Below are 17,505 nucleotides of genomic sequence, written 5' to 3'. Positions count from 1 at the left end.
CCATCGTGTCGTTAGCTCCTTTCAAAATAACAGCTTGCCTTCTTGACAGGAACGAATAAACTGGCAAGGCAATTCTTTCTTTGTTAATCTCTAGCTGGTCTCCAGCAACACTAGCAAATGAACTGTCTCTAACTCCATGTGGGGCTCCTTGGCTGTGTGTGCTGCACCACAACAGCCCCTCTGCAGGGAGGGGGATGACTAGCTCTCTCCAGAGGGCCAGGTGGTTACCAAATGGCACCAAATATTATTCCTTACTTCTGGAGCACTGGATAGCTCAGCAGGCATGGTATTCTCTGCTTTAACCATTTCCTCATAGCTCAGACATCTCTAGCTGGAAGGCACAGTGCAGGACAGATCCATGCATAGGAGAAAACCATTTATAGATAAATATCGTTAATCTTTCTAATTCTTAAAAATCTTACAAAGGGAATAAAACTTGTAAGCTCCTTATTGTCTCATACATGTGAAGGAGGAACCTGGATTTGTTGCTGTAATAATAAAAGTGATCTTTCTCTTCTGTGGCAAAAGCTTTTACCCCTCCAAAGAACACAGTCTTAGGGACAATTTTTGTGCTCACTAATTTGGATAGCTTGGACTAATTATCTTCATTATTAACCTGAGTTACAAAATAATTTCTCCTACAGGTAATTTAACTGAAGGTGTTTAAGACTGGCAATCTGAAAAATAGATCTGTATAATATAATCTATTGATATTTTAAATCTATATCTTTAACTATATCTCAAGTTCCCCAAAACAAAGTCCTTTAGCTAGGATATTTTTATTGTCAGGTATGGAATAATGAAAACTCTGCAAATTGAATGTAGTGCTGAAAATAATAGAACAAAATATTATTTTAATGTTTCTTGAGTGTGAACATTTACATGTAGATAGTAGTTTAGTTCCAATCTTTCTTCTTAAGCTCAAAGGCTACAAACACCTTGGAGGAGTTTAATTCTTTTTATATTTTGTTTGCTGACACTACAAAGCAAAAAAAACTTGATGAAACAAATAAAGTGCAGCATCTTTTGAAAATTATAAAAGGTAATATATTTCGGAGTATTGGTGTAAGAAAGGGTTATAATGAAAAGAGTTAAAATAAAGTGGGACTATTAGCATGAGTTTAGCTGAGGAAAAGAAATGGAATAAAGAAGAGTCCATAGAGAGAAGGAAGAATAGAACCCTAGAGGAAGAGCTTTTGAAGGAGGAAATGGCCTAATTTTTAACCAAAATTAAGAGGGGCATAAAAGCTCTTCCGAGGTCTCAACCAGAATCTCATTGTGAGAAGTGAAAGGACCTTAGTCTTGGTGAGCTTTAACTTATGGGAAAATTGGACTTTCTAGGCTAATATAAAAATGATATTTGTCCATCATATAACAGCATGCAGCAGTGAGGAAGTGTTCACAGTGTTCATGTAAAGACCATGGCATATTCCATTGCTCTATTTATCTCTGGAGTCCTCTCCTTCTCTCTGTGTCATTTTTAGCAAAGCCTTACAAATACTACAAGTTTTTTTTCCAAATATTGCATCAAATAATGAAATTTCTTAGGCAGATATCATATTACATCAAACTGTATGTAATACAGCTTTTACTGAGGTTTTATTATACAAAAATCTGAAAGGATGCCCTGGACATGATGTCCTAAGTTGTCAGTTTGAAAAAAAGTAAAAACTGCATGGCTCTTAGGGGCCTTGAAATGCAGACAGGGAGAGCAGATACTGGAAAAAGGACTACTGCAAAGAGCCAAGGAGCAACAACTATCCAAAGGGTTGTGAACCCAAGGTTAAGCAAACGCATTTTTCTTACTCCTTCCCCACACTGCATGTTGCTGTACAAGCTAGAAAACAATCCTTTTTATCCACTTTTGTTTACCACAGAAAACAATGATGACCATTTTTTAATTTGTTTTTTTTTTTTTCCCCCTAAAATCCTTCGGAAAAAAAAAAATATGGCTCTATAAAGTGTTGGATATGTTGAAATCCCTTTGCCTAAACTGCCTTGAATGTGGAGCTCAGCAAACATTCAGGTTCATTTATAAGGCCAGCATATGAGGCTGTTTGTTTATCAGGCATTCAAATCAGGAATAATGAAGCTGATAGAGTGCTAAGCATACACAAATGCTGTTTGCTTTGTAAATCTGTATATGGAATTCAATAATGAATCCTGGGATATAGGACAGTCTATCACTGTAGAGTAATTATTTGTTGACTGCTGAGCCAGCTGTGTTGAATTTGCTTCTTGGTGTGTTCAGAATGCCAAGGCATCTTTAAATCTCACTCTTTAGTTTAGATTAGACATGTTAAATGGCAGCACATCTTTTATTACTTACACTGTGCCAGTCTCCTGATGCTAAAAGGAAGTTCTTAGTACAAGGTAAGTTGGAAAGGAGAGTGAATAGAAGAGCTCTTGTTGACTAATTACTTGTCTTTAAAATGCTCTCAGAGATGGTAATGGCAATACCTACAAGCTGTTGATGTCTTGGGACTGTGAGGACTGATTCTGCCCATGCAGAAACAGAAGAGGACACAGGTTAATGTTAAAGCAATGTAAGTACTGCATGGAAAGCAAAGCTCCTCTCTATGCAGGTAGGTGTGTGTACACCTGTATATCTGGGACCTACTGGTAAGTGTCTGTGTGTGGTTGCACTTGGGCTCACAGCACATGAACTCACTGGGGGTGCATAAGAAGAGCTCAGCAAGCCTATTGCAGTGTAAAGAACAAAGCAGCACTGGTTTCCTGAGACCTAGTCCATTGCTTCAGGCAAAAGCCACAATACACAACCTGTTTTTTTTACGGACTGCACAACAGAATTACATCTGTTGACTTATTCTGGAGAGAAAAATTAATTCCAGAGGCAACAATAATCTGTTGCACAAAAAGCTGTAGCATTGGGAGCCACAGCAACGTTGGCAGCCCCTCCTGTGCAGGCAACATTTTTCACTGGTCACCTCCGGGCTTCTGTGGCTGCCTGGAGGAGGCTGTGCTTGACACTGCTCAGTTTTGTGAGGAAATGCTTGAGTTCTGCATCCTGCACTTACTCAGAGGGAAACCTCTTGCCACCAGAAGGGAGACCTTAGAAAAAGCAGTAGAAGAAAAATTTCTTTCCCAATGAACAAAAGTGATATAACAGACATTTGAAAGTCAAGGAAGAAGCGTCAGACCCCTAGAGTTCTCACATCTGATGTCCAGAGAACTCCCAGGTCTTGTTTTGCCACAGCTCGGAGCCAAGGAATCAAAACCTTAAGAGCTGAACCCGGCAGGAGAGGGCAAAAAAGAGTCAGGAAAGATCGGCAAAAGACAACTGAGCAGGATGGACAGAGGATCAGGGCTGGGAAAGTTTTCTCAGAGTGTAAAACTCTGTAAATGTCCATCTGTTTTGGAGCCTTACCCAAACAGTTCTTACAGCATGTGGGAATGCTTGAAAACTCAGCTTCTGACCCAGACTGGTCTGAGTGCTGAGCAGGTAACTATCCAACATCAGCAGATCCAGGAACCAGCCAGTATGGAAATCCTGGAGTGAGGTCATCTTATCCACTCACACCTCGTAAAGCCTTGCAGCAACCTATCTATCTGGGAAAGCAAAATCCGGGTTTAACGATCCAGAACTTTGTTGTGAAGGTCAGTATTTGTGACATTTAATTTTCAATTATTATCCCAAGGAACTGATGAGGACCTGTGCTTTCTTGTTAAAACCCATCTGGAAAAACAGCCAGTAAGAGAGCAGCAGTAATAGTGCTCGGATGATAAGTGCAGGAAAAAGGAGCATACTGTAGGTGTCAGACCAGTTATTTCACTCCAAATAACAGCCAGGAAACTGGGAGAGTGCTGTGACTCCCTGTGGTGCAGCCCCAGTAGCCTGTCCTCCCTGCAGAGAATGCCAGGAGTCTCAGCTGAAAGAATCAGGATTTCACAGAATGTGTGTTTTTTTTTTTTTTTGTTTTTTTTTTTTTTTTTTTTTCCCTCAGTTTAATAAAAGAAAAAAGCATTTACACTTCACTCCCCTTTTTCAGTCAGACCTTTCTGATTTACTTTATACTCTTAGGAGAAAACAAACTTTTTTTCTTCTCTTTTTAAACAATGAATAAAAGAAAAGTAACCTGCTTTTATGCAAGGTGCTTATTTATGTGGGATAATCTCCAAAAGAATTAATCTCTGACTCCTCATGAGTTCCTTGTTGTCTCTGTGACTAGGGTTTCAGTGCAGAGCAGGGTTCAGAACTGACCAGCTACAATACCTGATGCTCCAAATATTTTCTTGAACTTATTTGGAAAATCTAGGGAATTGCTTGTCAGGTTCTTTTCTTAATAAGGAAAAAAAAAAAAAAAAAGTTCCTTTTTTAATGTACATCCATAAGGGGGAACCAACAGATTTTTAAATGTTGCAACACACTTTATTTTGTTGGGCATTTTAGATACTCAATTAAATAGCACTATGTTAAACTACATTTTGTTCTTTCTTACACACTATATGATGCATATTCACTGTCATGACAGCTTCATCATGCTAGGAACTTATACACATACCTACAATTTTAAAACCAAGATTCTCTTAATAAAACACGCGTATCTACAGAAACAACAATTGCAAAGAACACATTGTTAGGTCAAGATTTCAGCAAACTTTACAAACTACACAAAATAAAAAAGGCAAAAAAAAATACCAGTACACAGTGAAGTTCTTGGCAGAGAACGTATCTTTACATTTGGTGAAGTTATACCTAGAAGTCATTTTGCTTTTGCATTTTTTTAAGGAATAAAATTATATACATTATTTAGAAATCCTCCAAATAGGAAGTATTAAATAGCACAAATAATATTACAGTCTTAAGTTTTGGTGTTACCTACAGTAGAGAGGCTACTTTAAAGAAAAATTGCAGTTTGTCTATTCTGTACACTTAAGGCCAAACACTCAGCTGGTATCAACCCCAGTAGCTGTAAGGACAACAAGGAAGGTACATTAGTTTATAGCAGCTGAGCATCTGGTTCCTGACTTCTCTATACATGCAGGAAGGATCCTAAAGCATGGAAGCTTGGACCAGTTATGCACTGACAAAAGCTTATTATATTTATATACTGGAGTTCTCATGCAGCAGGAAAAATGTTAGTTTAAGTATAATCCCTTAAATAGTCATACCATAATAATGGTATATGAAGCAGCTTTAAAAATATTATTTTATAATCATATTAAACTCTGAGCTATGCTGATTGTTTTAATGGAATCCTTTATTGCCAATATTCTATTAGAAAACAGTGTAACTGTAATTTCTGAGGCCTAATGGGGGACTATTAAAATATCACTGTACCTAACCACTTAAAGGGCAATTTGTACCCTGAAATACCTATTAATCACTGTATTCCATCTGGAAGCAATTATGATTCTCACAATAGACATTAGTATCACACTAAGTCTGCAGTGAATCTGCTGGGGAGATAGGAAGAGCATGGCAGCATACAGAGAATATGCACTAGTGTCATTCCAGGAGGTAGTTCTGTATCATGGCACTTGATTTTTGGTTTGTCACTTACACACCTCAGAAATCAGTCATATTCAGGGTTAAAAAAAAAAAAAAAAAAAAAAAAAAAGTGCCACAATCCTCCAGAACCTTCTTTGCTAGCTCTTTGGGCCAAATTCAATCTCATGGAGGTCAGAAAAAGTTTCCTGATGGTTTCCAGAAGAAGGACCTTAGTTATTAATGCCTAAATATTGCAGAAATACACATTGAGGACTTGAGTAAGGAGAGCACTTAACTAGACGGCAATATATGAGCAGGCTGGCACTGCCATGCTAGCAGTAAGCACACAAATTAAATTCAGAGAGATCCCACCAGCATCAAAGGGATTTAGAGACTGTTTAAATGATGTGATTAGGGCTCATTTCCCAGCTGTCCTTCATGAGGTGATGATAAAGTGACAATCCAGCTAATGGCAGATAAATACCAGTGTTACCTCCACTGCATTAAACTGAATTCACACAGGCACAAACCCAGAAGTGTTTCCCCATGCCCTGTAGAGTTAATTCTAGAGTATTCCAATAGAACTAGAATTATAACTTAACATTTTAACTCAGAATTATAACATTATAACTCAGAATTATAACTCAGATTTGAGCTGAACCTCAGTTTATATTTTTGCATAATGCCATAAATAATTGTGATTTTTCTAGGGTACTCATACATTTTTAATCCCTGTTACTGTTTTGAACAGACTCAGTGGCTTCCAGAACACTCTTACATAGTAAAAGCATTGATGATCTGTCCCTCTTTACAGCATTTTCATTGCTCAAAAAAAAAAAAGTGATTGCTTTTCCTAGGATTGGTGCACACTCACCAATTTTCAATAAAACTTGCTTCATTAGACCTGACAGCTGCTTCTTAAACAAAAGATTTCTGTTTGAACACGCCTCTCAAGTTATAGTTTTTGGGTTTTGACCCAACCCATTTTTCAGTTTTATTTTTCCCTCTTTCATTCTTTTTTCTTCTTTTCTTTTCCTGATCTGCTTTTTAGCAGAGAACTGAAAATAGGAGCAAATTGGGAAAATAACATAGAAAAGAATAAGGGTATAAAAACTGGAAAATGGGAATGGTTTAATTAGAAAATTCTAGTTAAAATATTTGCAACTTTGAGAAAAAAGTTGAAAAAATAATGTTTTAAAAATTTCAAAGACACTTATGACTTGTTTCCACATTGCAGACCAGCTCCAATTTAATCATGGAACAGAATAAAGATAATCTATATTTTTCATTTCTGAAAAAGCACTATATGGTATATCTACATTCTGTCCTTTGAAAAGAAATTGGAGTGTAATCCTTGAAAAGTAGCTAAAATACCTAAGTCACTTAGGTGTTTTTCAAAATTATATGTATAATGAACATTCTCATGTTACATTTGTGCCACTTATAAAGCTATGTAGTGTTACAGGACTCCTTATTTTAATAAAAATCAATATGAGCAGAGATATTTTAACTTACATTCCAGAACTCATTAATTTATTACAACTCATACTATGCACAATAATCAGTGCTTACTCTGATAAAGTATAAATTCTTTGTTTTTCTTCTGTTTGTTCCTTCATTTGACCTCTGAGCAAATGAAACATTTCTACTACACTTTACTTGCTTCCTAGCTGCATGCATTCACATGATTTGATCGATGAGTGAAAGCTGTAAACCCAATATTGAGCAGTAAACAAGAAGTAACTCATGCTCTTAAACACAGTGCAAGGAAATCTTAGTACCATCCTACTCTAAGAATGCATCTTAACCCAGATTCTTTCACCACCAGTCTAGTTGGTACAGTTCCAGAGTTGCAAGACAATGCACTGATTTTGTAAAAATTGTTATTCAGCTGTAGTTAAATACTGAGATGTTAAAGGTGAATCTGGTTTAAGATGAATACCCAGTGCTGTTTCTAGGACAGAGCCCAGCCTAGAGTCACTAAGCATCTAGGAAAGAAAATGCTGAGTTATTTTCTTAGGTTACACTGCATTTAATTGGGAGAAAGATCTTTTATGAGTCTTCCTGTATTTTCATTTAATTTTTTATCAGATTTGCACAAATTTGTTCACAATAGACAAATATAAGCCCCCTATACTGAGGACAAAAATATCTATTACTATAAAATTAAATTAAGATCCAGGTAATTGATTTCTTCTATTTCTACTTTTTCTGCTATTGATAAGAGCCTTTAGTTTGCTGTAGTCCCCTCTCATCTTCTGGGATTCTTCCCTCTGCTGACCTGCCTGCCTGCTGTCTTTGCAGTACTGGTTAATCATCTGCATCTCGGAGTGGCTGAAAGCCCCCACAAAGTCCTTGGGGTGGAACTGCAGGGCTCGCACCGAGCTGGCCCAGGTCCAAGGGGACCACTTGTCAGTCATGACAGCCACCATCTCTGAATCCAGCACCTTGAAATTGATCTTTGCCAAGGTCTGCTTGAAGCTGTTCTCCGTGGCGATGCAGTGGTAAAGCCCCCGGTCGCTGTCCTGCACAGAGCGAATCAGGAGCCCGTGCTCAGTAGCTATGATCCTCTCGTTCAGCTTCACCTAGAGAGCAAAAAGGCAGAAGGAGCCTTTTAGGGAAGGTTATGGAACAACAGACTATTGGAGCTTCTGGTAAGCTTTACTTCAAACATGACTTTCTTAAAGTTACTTTATTTTTATATGATTATCTTCAAGAGACCACTTTTAAAAGAGAGCATACCTCAAAGAAGGCAAGTGCTGCTAAAGAAAATGACTTAAATGATTTTATTTCTTATGTTAGAATAATTTGATCATGATGTAGGCAAAGAAAAAAATCTGGAAACCACATGAAATAGAAGTTTTCATAATGTTCAAATAGTAGAGTTGAAGGGATGAACTTTTATTTGCCCTGCTGCACTCCTGAGAATGTCTCTTTCAGCATCAAGAGACTGCTGCTGAGACTCAGTGGAAGAAAGGTGCAGGACCACGGAGGCTAATTTGGCATTGAACTCAAGGTGGCTTCTCATTAAATATTTTGACTTTGAGCAGGTTCCTGTTGAAGAACTCTATCTGCTCTGCAGAGTCTGTAGCCTATAAAAATAATCACCACCGTGGTCTCAAGTGGGACTTGGCTCAATGTTAACCAAGAGCACAGGTACTTTCTTTTCTGGTTTCAGACTCTGCACTGTCCCAGGAGATGATCACATCACCTGAAAGAAGCAAGTTACCAGAGCTTGTTATCATCCAATTATAAATGAATGTGCAGATGTCCCTTTGCATATCAGTATTAAGTAAAAATTGCTAGTTCAATCCATTATGAAAGGAAACCACTGCTGGTATTTTTCTGAATGGTTTTTCTATTTTGCTACTGTGCTTTGCATTATACTTGGTTCTCTTGGGAACTAATTTACTTATTATGGTGTTCTGCTATTGTAAACTTTTGTAGACATTGTGGAAGATTTCCAGGCATCTGAGAGCTTGAAAACTAATTAACACTTTTATTGCTTTATTCACCCTGTTGTACCATGAAACTGCATTGATTCTAATATATTTACTGAACATAAGAACAAAAAAAAGGGAGATGTTCTGCTGAAGCAATGGGTTAAAGAATTGTACCTATTGCCAGGACATGGCTTTGAATAGTTAGAAAACTCAGTGAGACATTTGTAATTCCCTTCTGATTTTGTAAAATGGCCTGATAGGAGAATAATACTTTACAGTATTTATAACCTATCAACAGACACCACATTACTTAAAAGCTCCTTTTGAAAGATGTTTCTTTTTATTCATATAGTAAGTGCCGTGGATTTGCAATGGATTTTTCCCCTTTTATATTACTTAAGGAAGGAACATTCCCCATAAACAATCATACTGTATATTACGGTGCTGAAACTCGAGAGCCTTAGAGAGTGCAGTAATGGAAAATGTGATTGCACCATGGTGAGGAAATGCTTTTGTCAATACGTGTTCTTAGCCTGGACTAGTTTCTTGCTAAAGAAACCTTTCACATTTCTCCTACTTTTGCCTTTTATCTCTTCAATAGCACGGAGGAGCTACTGCATGCTGACTTCTTCTTGAACTTTATACAAGTTCTTGCTTTTATGCCTATTTCCTTAGATCAATAAGAAGTTCTGAGTGCTGCAAACCTTCAGTTTGCAATCAGTAAGGCATGAAACAAAGATTTTTTAAAATTTTTTTGGTAGCTGTTCTTATCTGACAGGAGTCTGTGGGGCTGAGGATGAAGTCTCAGCTGTAGTGAGTCTGCTCTTATTCATATGAGCAAATGATGGTCACTGTCCTGCATCCACACAAATTCTCCAGCTTCACTGCAGCCAGACTGCCTGATAAAAACACAAACTGTTCCCTCCCTTTATCTGGGGAGGGAAAGTCATGCTGACTGAGGATGCTCCCAGAGCTCCTGTTCACATTACTCACCTCTTTCCTCCTGTCATTGTCTTTCTGTAGCAGCCATTTAATAGAAGCCTGAGGAGATTTAGGTGTGCATTCCAGAAAGGTGGTGTTGTTTTTTACTCCATACTGAACTATTTCTGCAGCATTTCTGTATGCTAGAAAGAAAGAAACAAAAAGGGAACAGGTCAGATACTGTGAATGGTGATTTGATTAACAAAACATGTAACTCTATGCAATATAGATTAAATGAAGTATGCCTAATTCTGATACTGGCCAAAATTAAATAATTTGTAGGAAAAAATTTCAAATAAATTACATGGAATGTGAAGAAGCACATTCAGTTTCAAATACCAATGTTTTCCGAGTGACATGGTCTGTTCTGAGAAATTAGGACACCTATAGGCTGATAAATTTTGCTGATGGGATAACTGAGCTCAGGGATATTTTTCTGTGAAATTATCTCATTCTCTATTACTCCAAAAGAGAATGAAGCATCTAATGTATTTCTTCACACTTCACCATTTATGATCTGGGAGAATATGGCTGTATGACCAAAATAAAGTATCATGACCTAAAGAAGGCTCCAGCTACTCCAGCTGAGTGAGCAGCCCAGGGAGGAGAGAGGGGGCAGGCTGGGCTCCCTCTGCTCTGCTTCTCTTCCAACACATGGAAGGGACTTGGCTCTCAACCTGAAATGTGATGAATATGTAGACAGGCCAGCAACAGAGAGAAAGACAGATTTATTGCACTCCAGCAACACCTGGGCAAGTGCTGAGTATATGTCATCACTTGGACTTCTTGTGTCCCTTTATAGTCTCCATAGATGAATAATTGGCAGTCACCAGTAGGAACTTCTGGATGCTTATTCCTTGGTCCAAATCATAATATTTGTCCTCAAAACAAAGCACCTCCAGATTGAAAAGCTTGTCTCATATATGAAATACAATTTTTTTTTTTTTTTAGAAAGGAAGAATGGAAATTATTGAAATAATATGAGAACTGCAAATACCTAGAGGTCTGCATGTCTAAAATCTGATTCTGTTCTTGCACAGTCCTAAGACTGGTTTTTCTCAGACCCTACTTTATCTCCCATTCTTTTCAGTTTCTTTCATCAACTGATATGTGAAATTGAAATCCATTCTTCTGAAGGAAGGAGACTTTGCCTGGTTCTAGTCCTTCAGCACATTTAGGAAGCTGTAACAAAATTCTAACTTTTAGGAGAATAATGTGGAAATACGTCACATTTAAAATGCATTTCTGTAATGCCTATAAGGGCTAACACGAACATAACAATATTAAACAGACATGAAACGAAAACATACAAGATTGCTTGGTTCTTGATGATTTATTTAAAAATAACAATGTGGCAAAAATGTTAAGTTTATATGTGCTTAGAGGTCTACTGTGTTTAAAGACTTGGATTCAGCATTATGGTTCTCTATGAGCTTGGAAATTTCCTTGGCTTTGCTTGGCTCTCCACTCTTTTGTCCTTTAGGTAGATTTCATTTTTTTCCCCAAACACAGTCATTTTGCTATAAATGGCTGTAATTATATTTTGCAAGTATCTAAATTGCTCTTTCTTTTCATCTTTTTTTTCCAGGGAAACAACTGCCATCTACCTACCCTATATCCCACTGCTGCCACCGAAACTTCCTTTACAAAGATGCTAAAATACATAAACCTATAAATACAACCACATTATAAAAGTGGCTGAAAACAAGAAACTTGTTTCACAAGACTGTCAAGGTTGAAACAATTATCCCCCTCAGGCCAGAATGCAGACAGTTGACATTCTCACATTTTCCACATGGAAGGAGGAGACACCCACCCTTGGGACAGACAATGGGTGGGAGGTCTCAGCACATGCCTGCAGGGGAAGACAGGAAGCTCAAGTTGCTTCAACATGGATCTCTCAGAGTTCAGGTGTATTCTCTAACACTGGGGTCTTCTCTTGGAATTATCAGCTCAAGCTCTTCAGCTTCATATAAATTACCTAATACTGACTCATTTAAGCAGAGGGATCTACACCCAACTGACTGCTGTGGTCTTTTCTGATCCAGGAGATTCTTCCAACAACCAATGGAGACTATTTCAATAGAATTATTATTAACAGAACCTTTCACATGTAACTCTTAAAGCATTGTTCTTTGATTAAAAAACATCAATAAAAAAATTTACAATCAGCTCTATTACCTGGTCACCAGGTGGTAGAGATGAGAACATATTTCAAAATTCAGGCACATAATAGAGGTGAAAGGAGCATAATTTTCTGTGTGCCCTTGGTCTGATGGCATATATTGCCACTGCCTAGCTCAGACATGCATGCGGTTCAAGAGGCTTAAGCTGCCTTTATATATATCTGTTTACTCCTATGACTTTGGGCATATTTGACTAGTGTCCATCTATCTGGAGAAAGTGCTGGCTGGGAAGGCAAAGCCTTGGCTCCCCTGGCCATCCTCACCATGCCAGGCTGACTAAACAGAGACTCCATAAAGAGACTCCATAAAGAAAATTGGAATAGTTTTTATTTTCCTCCATGTAAAGGGAGAAGGGAATAATCATAAATCAAAAGACAGGCTGGCCTAGATCCTGCTGTTTGCTCAAAGGTGACCCCAAAAGTCAGTATGGGATCAAATATTCAGAAAAATTTGGAGGTCCAAAGCTTAAATGAATGAAAATGCATTAATAAAGACTGAAGGGAAACCAAGGTAGAAAAGTCCTCAAATTAAATTTACTTTTCTCTAGTCAACAGTGTCAGCTTCTCAATTCAAATATGCTGAACTATGTACTTCATGGCTCAACATTTTATCATATATGTGCAAGTTTCATATAATTGCAAGGAAACATGCTTTAGCATCCAAAATCAAATCAAAACTCACACTTGGAAAATAATTATGCTTTACCAGTAAACCATATTGAAAATGTCAGTTATAATGAATCATATAAAGGAAAACCATGCGTTCTTTATATAGCAGGAGGATCTCTAAATTACAGTACCTTTCAGGTTGAAACCACGGCACTGAGTCAGAGGGTTTCCATGTCTCACGTCTTGTCTACGGCTCCTCCTGCAAGATTTTGTAAAAACAAAATATTATTCCAAGATAGCTACACCGAAAAGAACCACTTTTTTATTTCTGGATTTGTTGTGTCTTGGTCTTTTTTACTAGATCAAATGTTAGGGATAGTTCATGACCTACTGTGAGTGTGCTTTACTCTTGGCAGGCCTGTTGGTGTGAAGATACTGTTTAGGTGAAGCAGCATCTGTTGAAGCTTATAAAGCAGGTGCAGTTTTTGTAGATAAAGCAGTTGTGCAGTGGAGGTTTAGGGATGGAAGGATCAGAGGTGACAAATGAAAAAGACCTCTGTTCACTCACAACATCCAGCATTCAAAGCCAGAACCCCCAGCTGGAACTCTTCATAAAGGCAAGCAGCTAACAATGAGATGCGTAAGATTCATACTGCATATATCTGACACACCAACACAAAATTATGACAAAGGGCATGTTCCCACGTCAATTTTAGCAAGCACTTTAGCTTTGGTGCCTGTACCACCTTTGCAGCAGAGTGACTGAAGTATTCACGCAGAATGGTGGAGAGCTAAGATTCTAATTTGTCTTCTACTTGAAGGGATGTGCCTATTTCCAACATATAATAAGATTCACCAAGTATCAGGATACTTCTAAATAGGGAATTTTTTATATAATCTGGGTGACAGATGTAAAATCATGATTTTTTAGCAAACTGGGGAGCTTACTGGGAATGCTGGATTTCAGTCTTCCTCAGCTAGCAAGTCAAAGCTCACAGAATTCAGTGCATGAAATGCTGGTGCACTTTTTTTTTTTAAAAATTATTAATATATATTATTTTCACTGCTAAATATTGTGTAAAGTAGTTCAGTATTTATCCAGTTCAAGAAAAAATATATTGGTGATAGATTGTTGCAAATGGACACTGTTGGGATATTAAACAGCTGTATTCTGAACCATGCGCTAAGGACTTGAGGATGAGAAATTATAAAAAGCCCCTGGAGCTCCAGTACTACTGAGGGAAGGGTGATACATCTATGGCCACATTATACCAGGTAGTGCACAAACACAGAGAGAGTGCTCATAATCCCCTGTCACCTGATCCCTCACTGCATCGTTTGAAAAGGAAATATTTGAACAGTGATGTTTCAAAGGAGTAATTACTGAAATTCCAAGTATAGTTTTTATGTTTACCATCAAAAATATTTCATTTTATGCCTTGGGGTCTTAACCCCTGTGAACTATTTACATGAGTCAAGGGAGGCCATGAAGAATTTCTGAGTGAATATCAGTTCTAGTGCTACCATGAGCTGCTCCACACTGTCAGAGATGGCATGTTGCTTGCATTAAAGAGGTCTGAGAATCAGAACTTAACATTTAGATATTAATTTTTTTTTAAAGTGGTAGTTAGAAAATAAAGGTAATACTATAAGGTGTTTTGGGGTAAATTGATGTTGCATGAGGAACTGCAGTAATTCACAAGAGACAGAAGTGTCAAAAGAAGCAAATAAGCAAATGCATACAGCAGAAACGACTGTCTAGACAATGGGATTTGGCTCTAGTTACCAATGTTTTCTCCTTCATAATTTGCCTTGTTAGATAAAGAGACAACTCATTTCCTTCACATATGAAAACCAGACTTTTTTCCATACAGTTAGAGGTGTTTATTTTGGTTTGACATAAGGAGCAAATTGCAAACAAAATATCAGCATGAAAGCAAGCCCCAGTGGAAATAACCCTGGGTGGGTGTATATAATGGGGATGGCAAACTGGAAACTGCACAGGCTGGGTGTACCTGACTGCTCCTTGTACCTTTTGGCAGCTATGTTACTGTAGGAGTTAGGTAGCCTGAGACTTGGGGATTTTTCTTTTCTTTCCTCCCCCATATTCTGACCTTTGTTCCGTGGAAGAAAACAATGAGTTTGCAGACTGGTGGTCTGAATATTCTCACTGAAAGCAGTTAACCCCATGTACTCTATCAAGTGCTATGTGGCCAGTTTGGGCTTTACCTTGTAATCTCATGTAAGGAATGAGTCAAGAAAACTTTGCAATAACAAAAGCAATTGTCCAGAGGATGATATTATTATCAGCAGATCCAAGCTTTGCCTGTTTCTGTCGACTGTCTGCCTCTATGAGGGAACAGGAATAAAACCCAGTGACTGTATGTGGCCCTCTGCATCTGCAGCTCAGGTACAGACACTGAGCACAGTCACAGGTTTAGATTGGATATCAAGAAAAGTTCTTCACCCAGAAGGTGGCTGGGCACTGGAACAGGCTCCCCAGGGAAGTGGTCACAGCACCAAGCCTTGATGAAGTGTTTGGGTTATGCTCTCAGGCACATGGTGTGATTCCTGGCGTGTCCTGTGCAAGGCCAGGAGTTGCACTCAATGGCCCTGATGGTCCTTTCCATCTCAGCATACTTCATGATTCTATGATTCTAGAATATGCAATCTAAACCTCTTCTAGCACAACTTGAGGCTGTTTCCTCTTGTCCTTTTGCTTGTCATCTGGGAGAAGAGTCCAACCCCTGCAGGCTACAACCTCCTTCCAGGCAGTTGTAGAGAGCGTACCTCTGAAAGATTTGTCCCCTCTGCAGTAACACTTCATTGTGTATTCTGTAGCTTTGTTTGTATATGAAGTGAAATCTTATTAAGACAAGAGCTCACTACAGCCTTCTGCTATTAAATATTTCCCCTGGGAGAAGGAAAGAGACTTCTGTTTTGCATAAGATTATGAGATGGACGATTAGTTCTCTTGCAAATTAAACAGAAATCGCTTTCCTGTCTGCTTTAATAAACCTCATGTCAAAAAACCCAAATCCACAGGCATTACATGGAAATCACATTTGCCTAAAATTTTCCTGAAAATAATTCTTCTCACTTAGAAGCAAATGAGGAACAAAAAAATATAAATGAGTTTATTCCTCAGACAGCCTGAGAGATCTTTTACTGTATTTAGGGCTATCATAATTACATCCATAGTAAGTAATTGAATTTAAATGAAGGGAACAAATGTCTCACTGATTTTGTGTGCGTGAGACAGAAAGATTAATATTTATGATTAAGAACCCTTTTTTTCCTTTTCTTTTTTTTTTCCATCCATTACTTTAAATATGAAAAGCCAAGCTCTTTACCATACACTCTTGCAGCATACAGTCCTAGGTGATGAATAACTCCAAGCACAACAGCTATGGGGGTATTGTTTGTACATGCTCATGAATGAATGACATCCCACTTCTCCATCACACCACAACCATGAAAATGAAAGGCATTTTCCCTTGCAAACTTCACTGGGCTGCTTAGCTCACCTTTTTCCTGTGGGATAAAACCTGGAGCAGGAGTTGCCATCCCAGGCACAGTATGGATCTCGGGCTAGGCAGCAGTCAGCACAGGCAGTCCCGTAGATGTGGCAGCGATGCAAGGAGACCTGGGTGACCCCTTCATCTGAGCTCACGTACAACTGTTGCTGCAGGAGGAAATGGGAAGATTTAGCTCAGATGTGGAGGAGTTTCACCCAAGACCTGGCTAACACACCCAGAAAAGCCTTTCAATTAATTCTGGAATTAACTCAAGACCAAGAGGGGAGCCAAAATACATATAAAGTCAAGATCAACAGAAATCTCCCAGGTGAACAGGCCTATGTTATTTCCATCTTCCTGCTAGAAAACACCTAGAAACACTGGGGAATGTTAATGGTTCTTTGGACATTGAGTGTCATTGTTCTGTTCTGGGGCAGACAGGCTGACTTAATATTGCTCAGATTTGAGAACTTGGTTCTTATTCAGTGAGGATTATTGGCTCAAGCCTTTGAACTAAGTATTTTCTCTGCACACAGTCACTTTAATAAATATTATGCAGAGTTCCTAGTTGGATCCTCCAGTGCATACATTTCCAAGATGTAAAACCTAGAGATTATGCTGAGGCTTATGGCCAGATTCTGATAGCCTTATATACCTGGAAACATAAGCCAAGAGAACTTTCGTAATAAATCAGAGCTTTTGCAAGAGAAGTTCAAAGGGTGTAGATCATTACCAAAACCTGGGCCAAAACGATTGTTCTACTCAAAAAACAATTAATCATTCTAAAAAATATAAATTAATATTGAACAAAAAACCCTTGAAATTCCTTTGATCTTCTTGTCATAAGAATGAAAAAGCGTACTGAAATCGACTTAGTATTTACTTAGTAGTAGCTTTGTAAAATATTGAGCAACATCTTGCTTGAGAAACCATAGAATACACATTTTTAGCTTTTGTGTTAAGCATTTCAGCAGAAATCCTCTCAGCTGTTTTCATTATTCTTATTGCCATTGTTTATTACTACTAAACAAACATGCACAATTGCACCACAGACCCAACAGCCCCAACACTGCCTTTTTACACTGATCAGACAGACTTCCAAGGAAAAATTTCTATTTGGGACTTTAGAGAAAAAAAACAGTGAGGGTGAATTTCCTCTCTTAGTATTTTTTTTTGATTCCTTAATTGTAAATCAAAATAAGAAACTTGACACTTTCAGTTAATTAGAAATGATGCATAATGAACAGAAATTATTTTATCTTAGTGCAAGGCCAAGAAATTATTTTATCTTAGTGCAAGGGCATATAAACAACTTGT

General features: G+C 38.0%; 1 protein-coding gene across 3 annotated transcripts in view; it reads right to left on the bottom strand.

Annotated features, from left to right (window-relative positions):
* Nucleotides 1-4,365: 4,365 nt before the first annotated feature.
* SEMA3C (semaphorin 3C) overlaps nucleotides 4,366-17,505 on the bottom strand; it is a 115,565-nt gene continuing 102,425 nt past the window's right edge. For all 3 annotated transcript variants that reach the window (XM_064421886.1, XM_064421885.1, XM_064421887.1), the window contains 4 exons: nucleotides 16,198-16,355; nucleotides 12,862-12,929; nucleotides 9,889-10,019; nucleotides 4,366-8,037 (listed from right to left, as the gene is read on the bottom strand). In XM_064421886.1, the coding sequence (XP_064277956.1) occupies nucleotides 7,624-8,037; nucleotides 9,889-10,019; nucleotides 12,862-12,929; nucleotides 16,198-16,355 (771 nt within the window). In that variant the 3' untranslated portion in view covers nucleotides 4,366-7,623. The remainder of the gene's footprint in view (nucleotides 8,038-9,888; nucleotides 10,020-12,861; nucleotides 12,930-16,197; nucleotides 16,356-17,505) is intronic.

The sequence above is a fragment of the Passer domesticus genome, chromosome 5, assembly GCF_036417665.1.
Source record: "Passer domesticus isolate bPasDom1 chromosome 5, bPasDom1.hap1, whole genome shotgun sequence".
Taxonomy (NCBI): domain Eukaryota; kingdom Metazoa; phylum Chordata; class Aves; order Passeriformes; family Passeridae; genus Passer; species Passer domesticus.
This window is presented reverse-complemented; position numbering and strand designations above follow the sequence as displayed.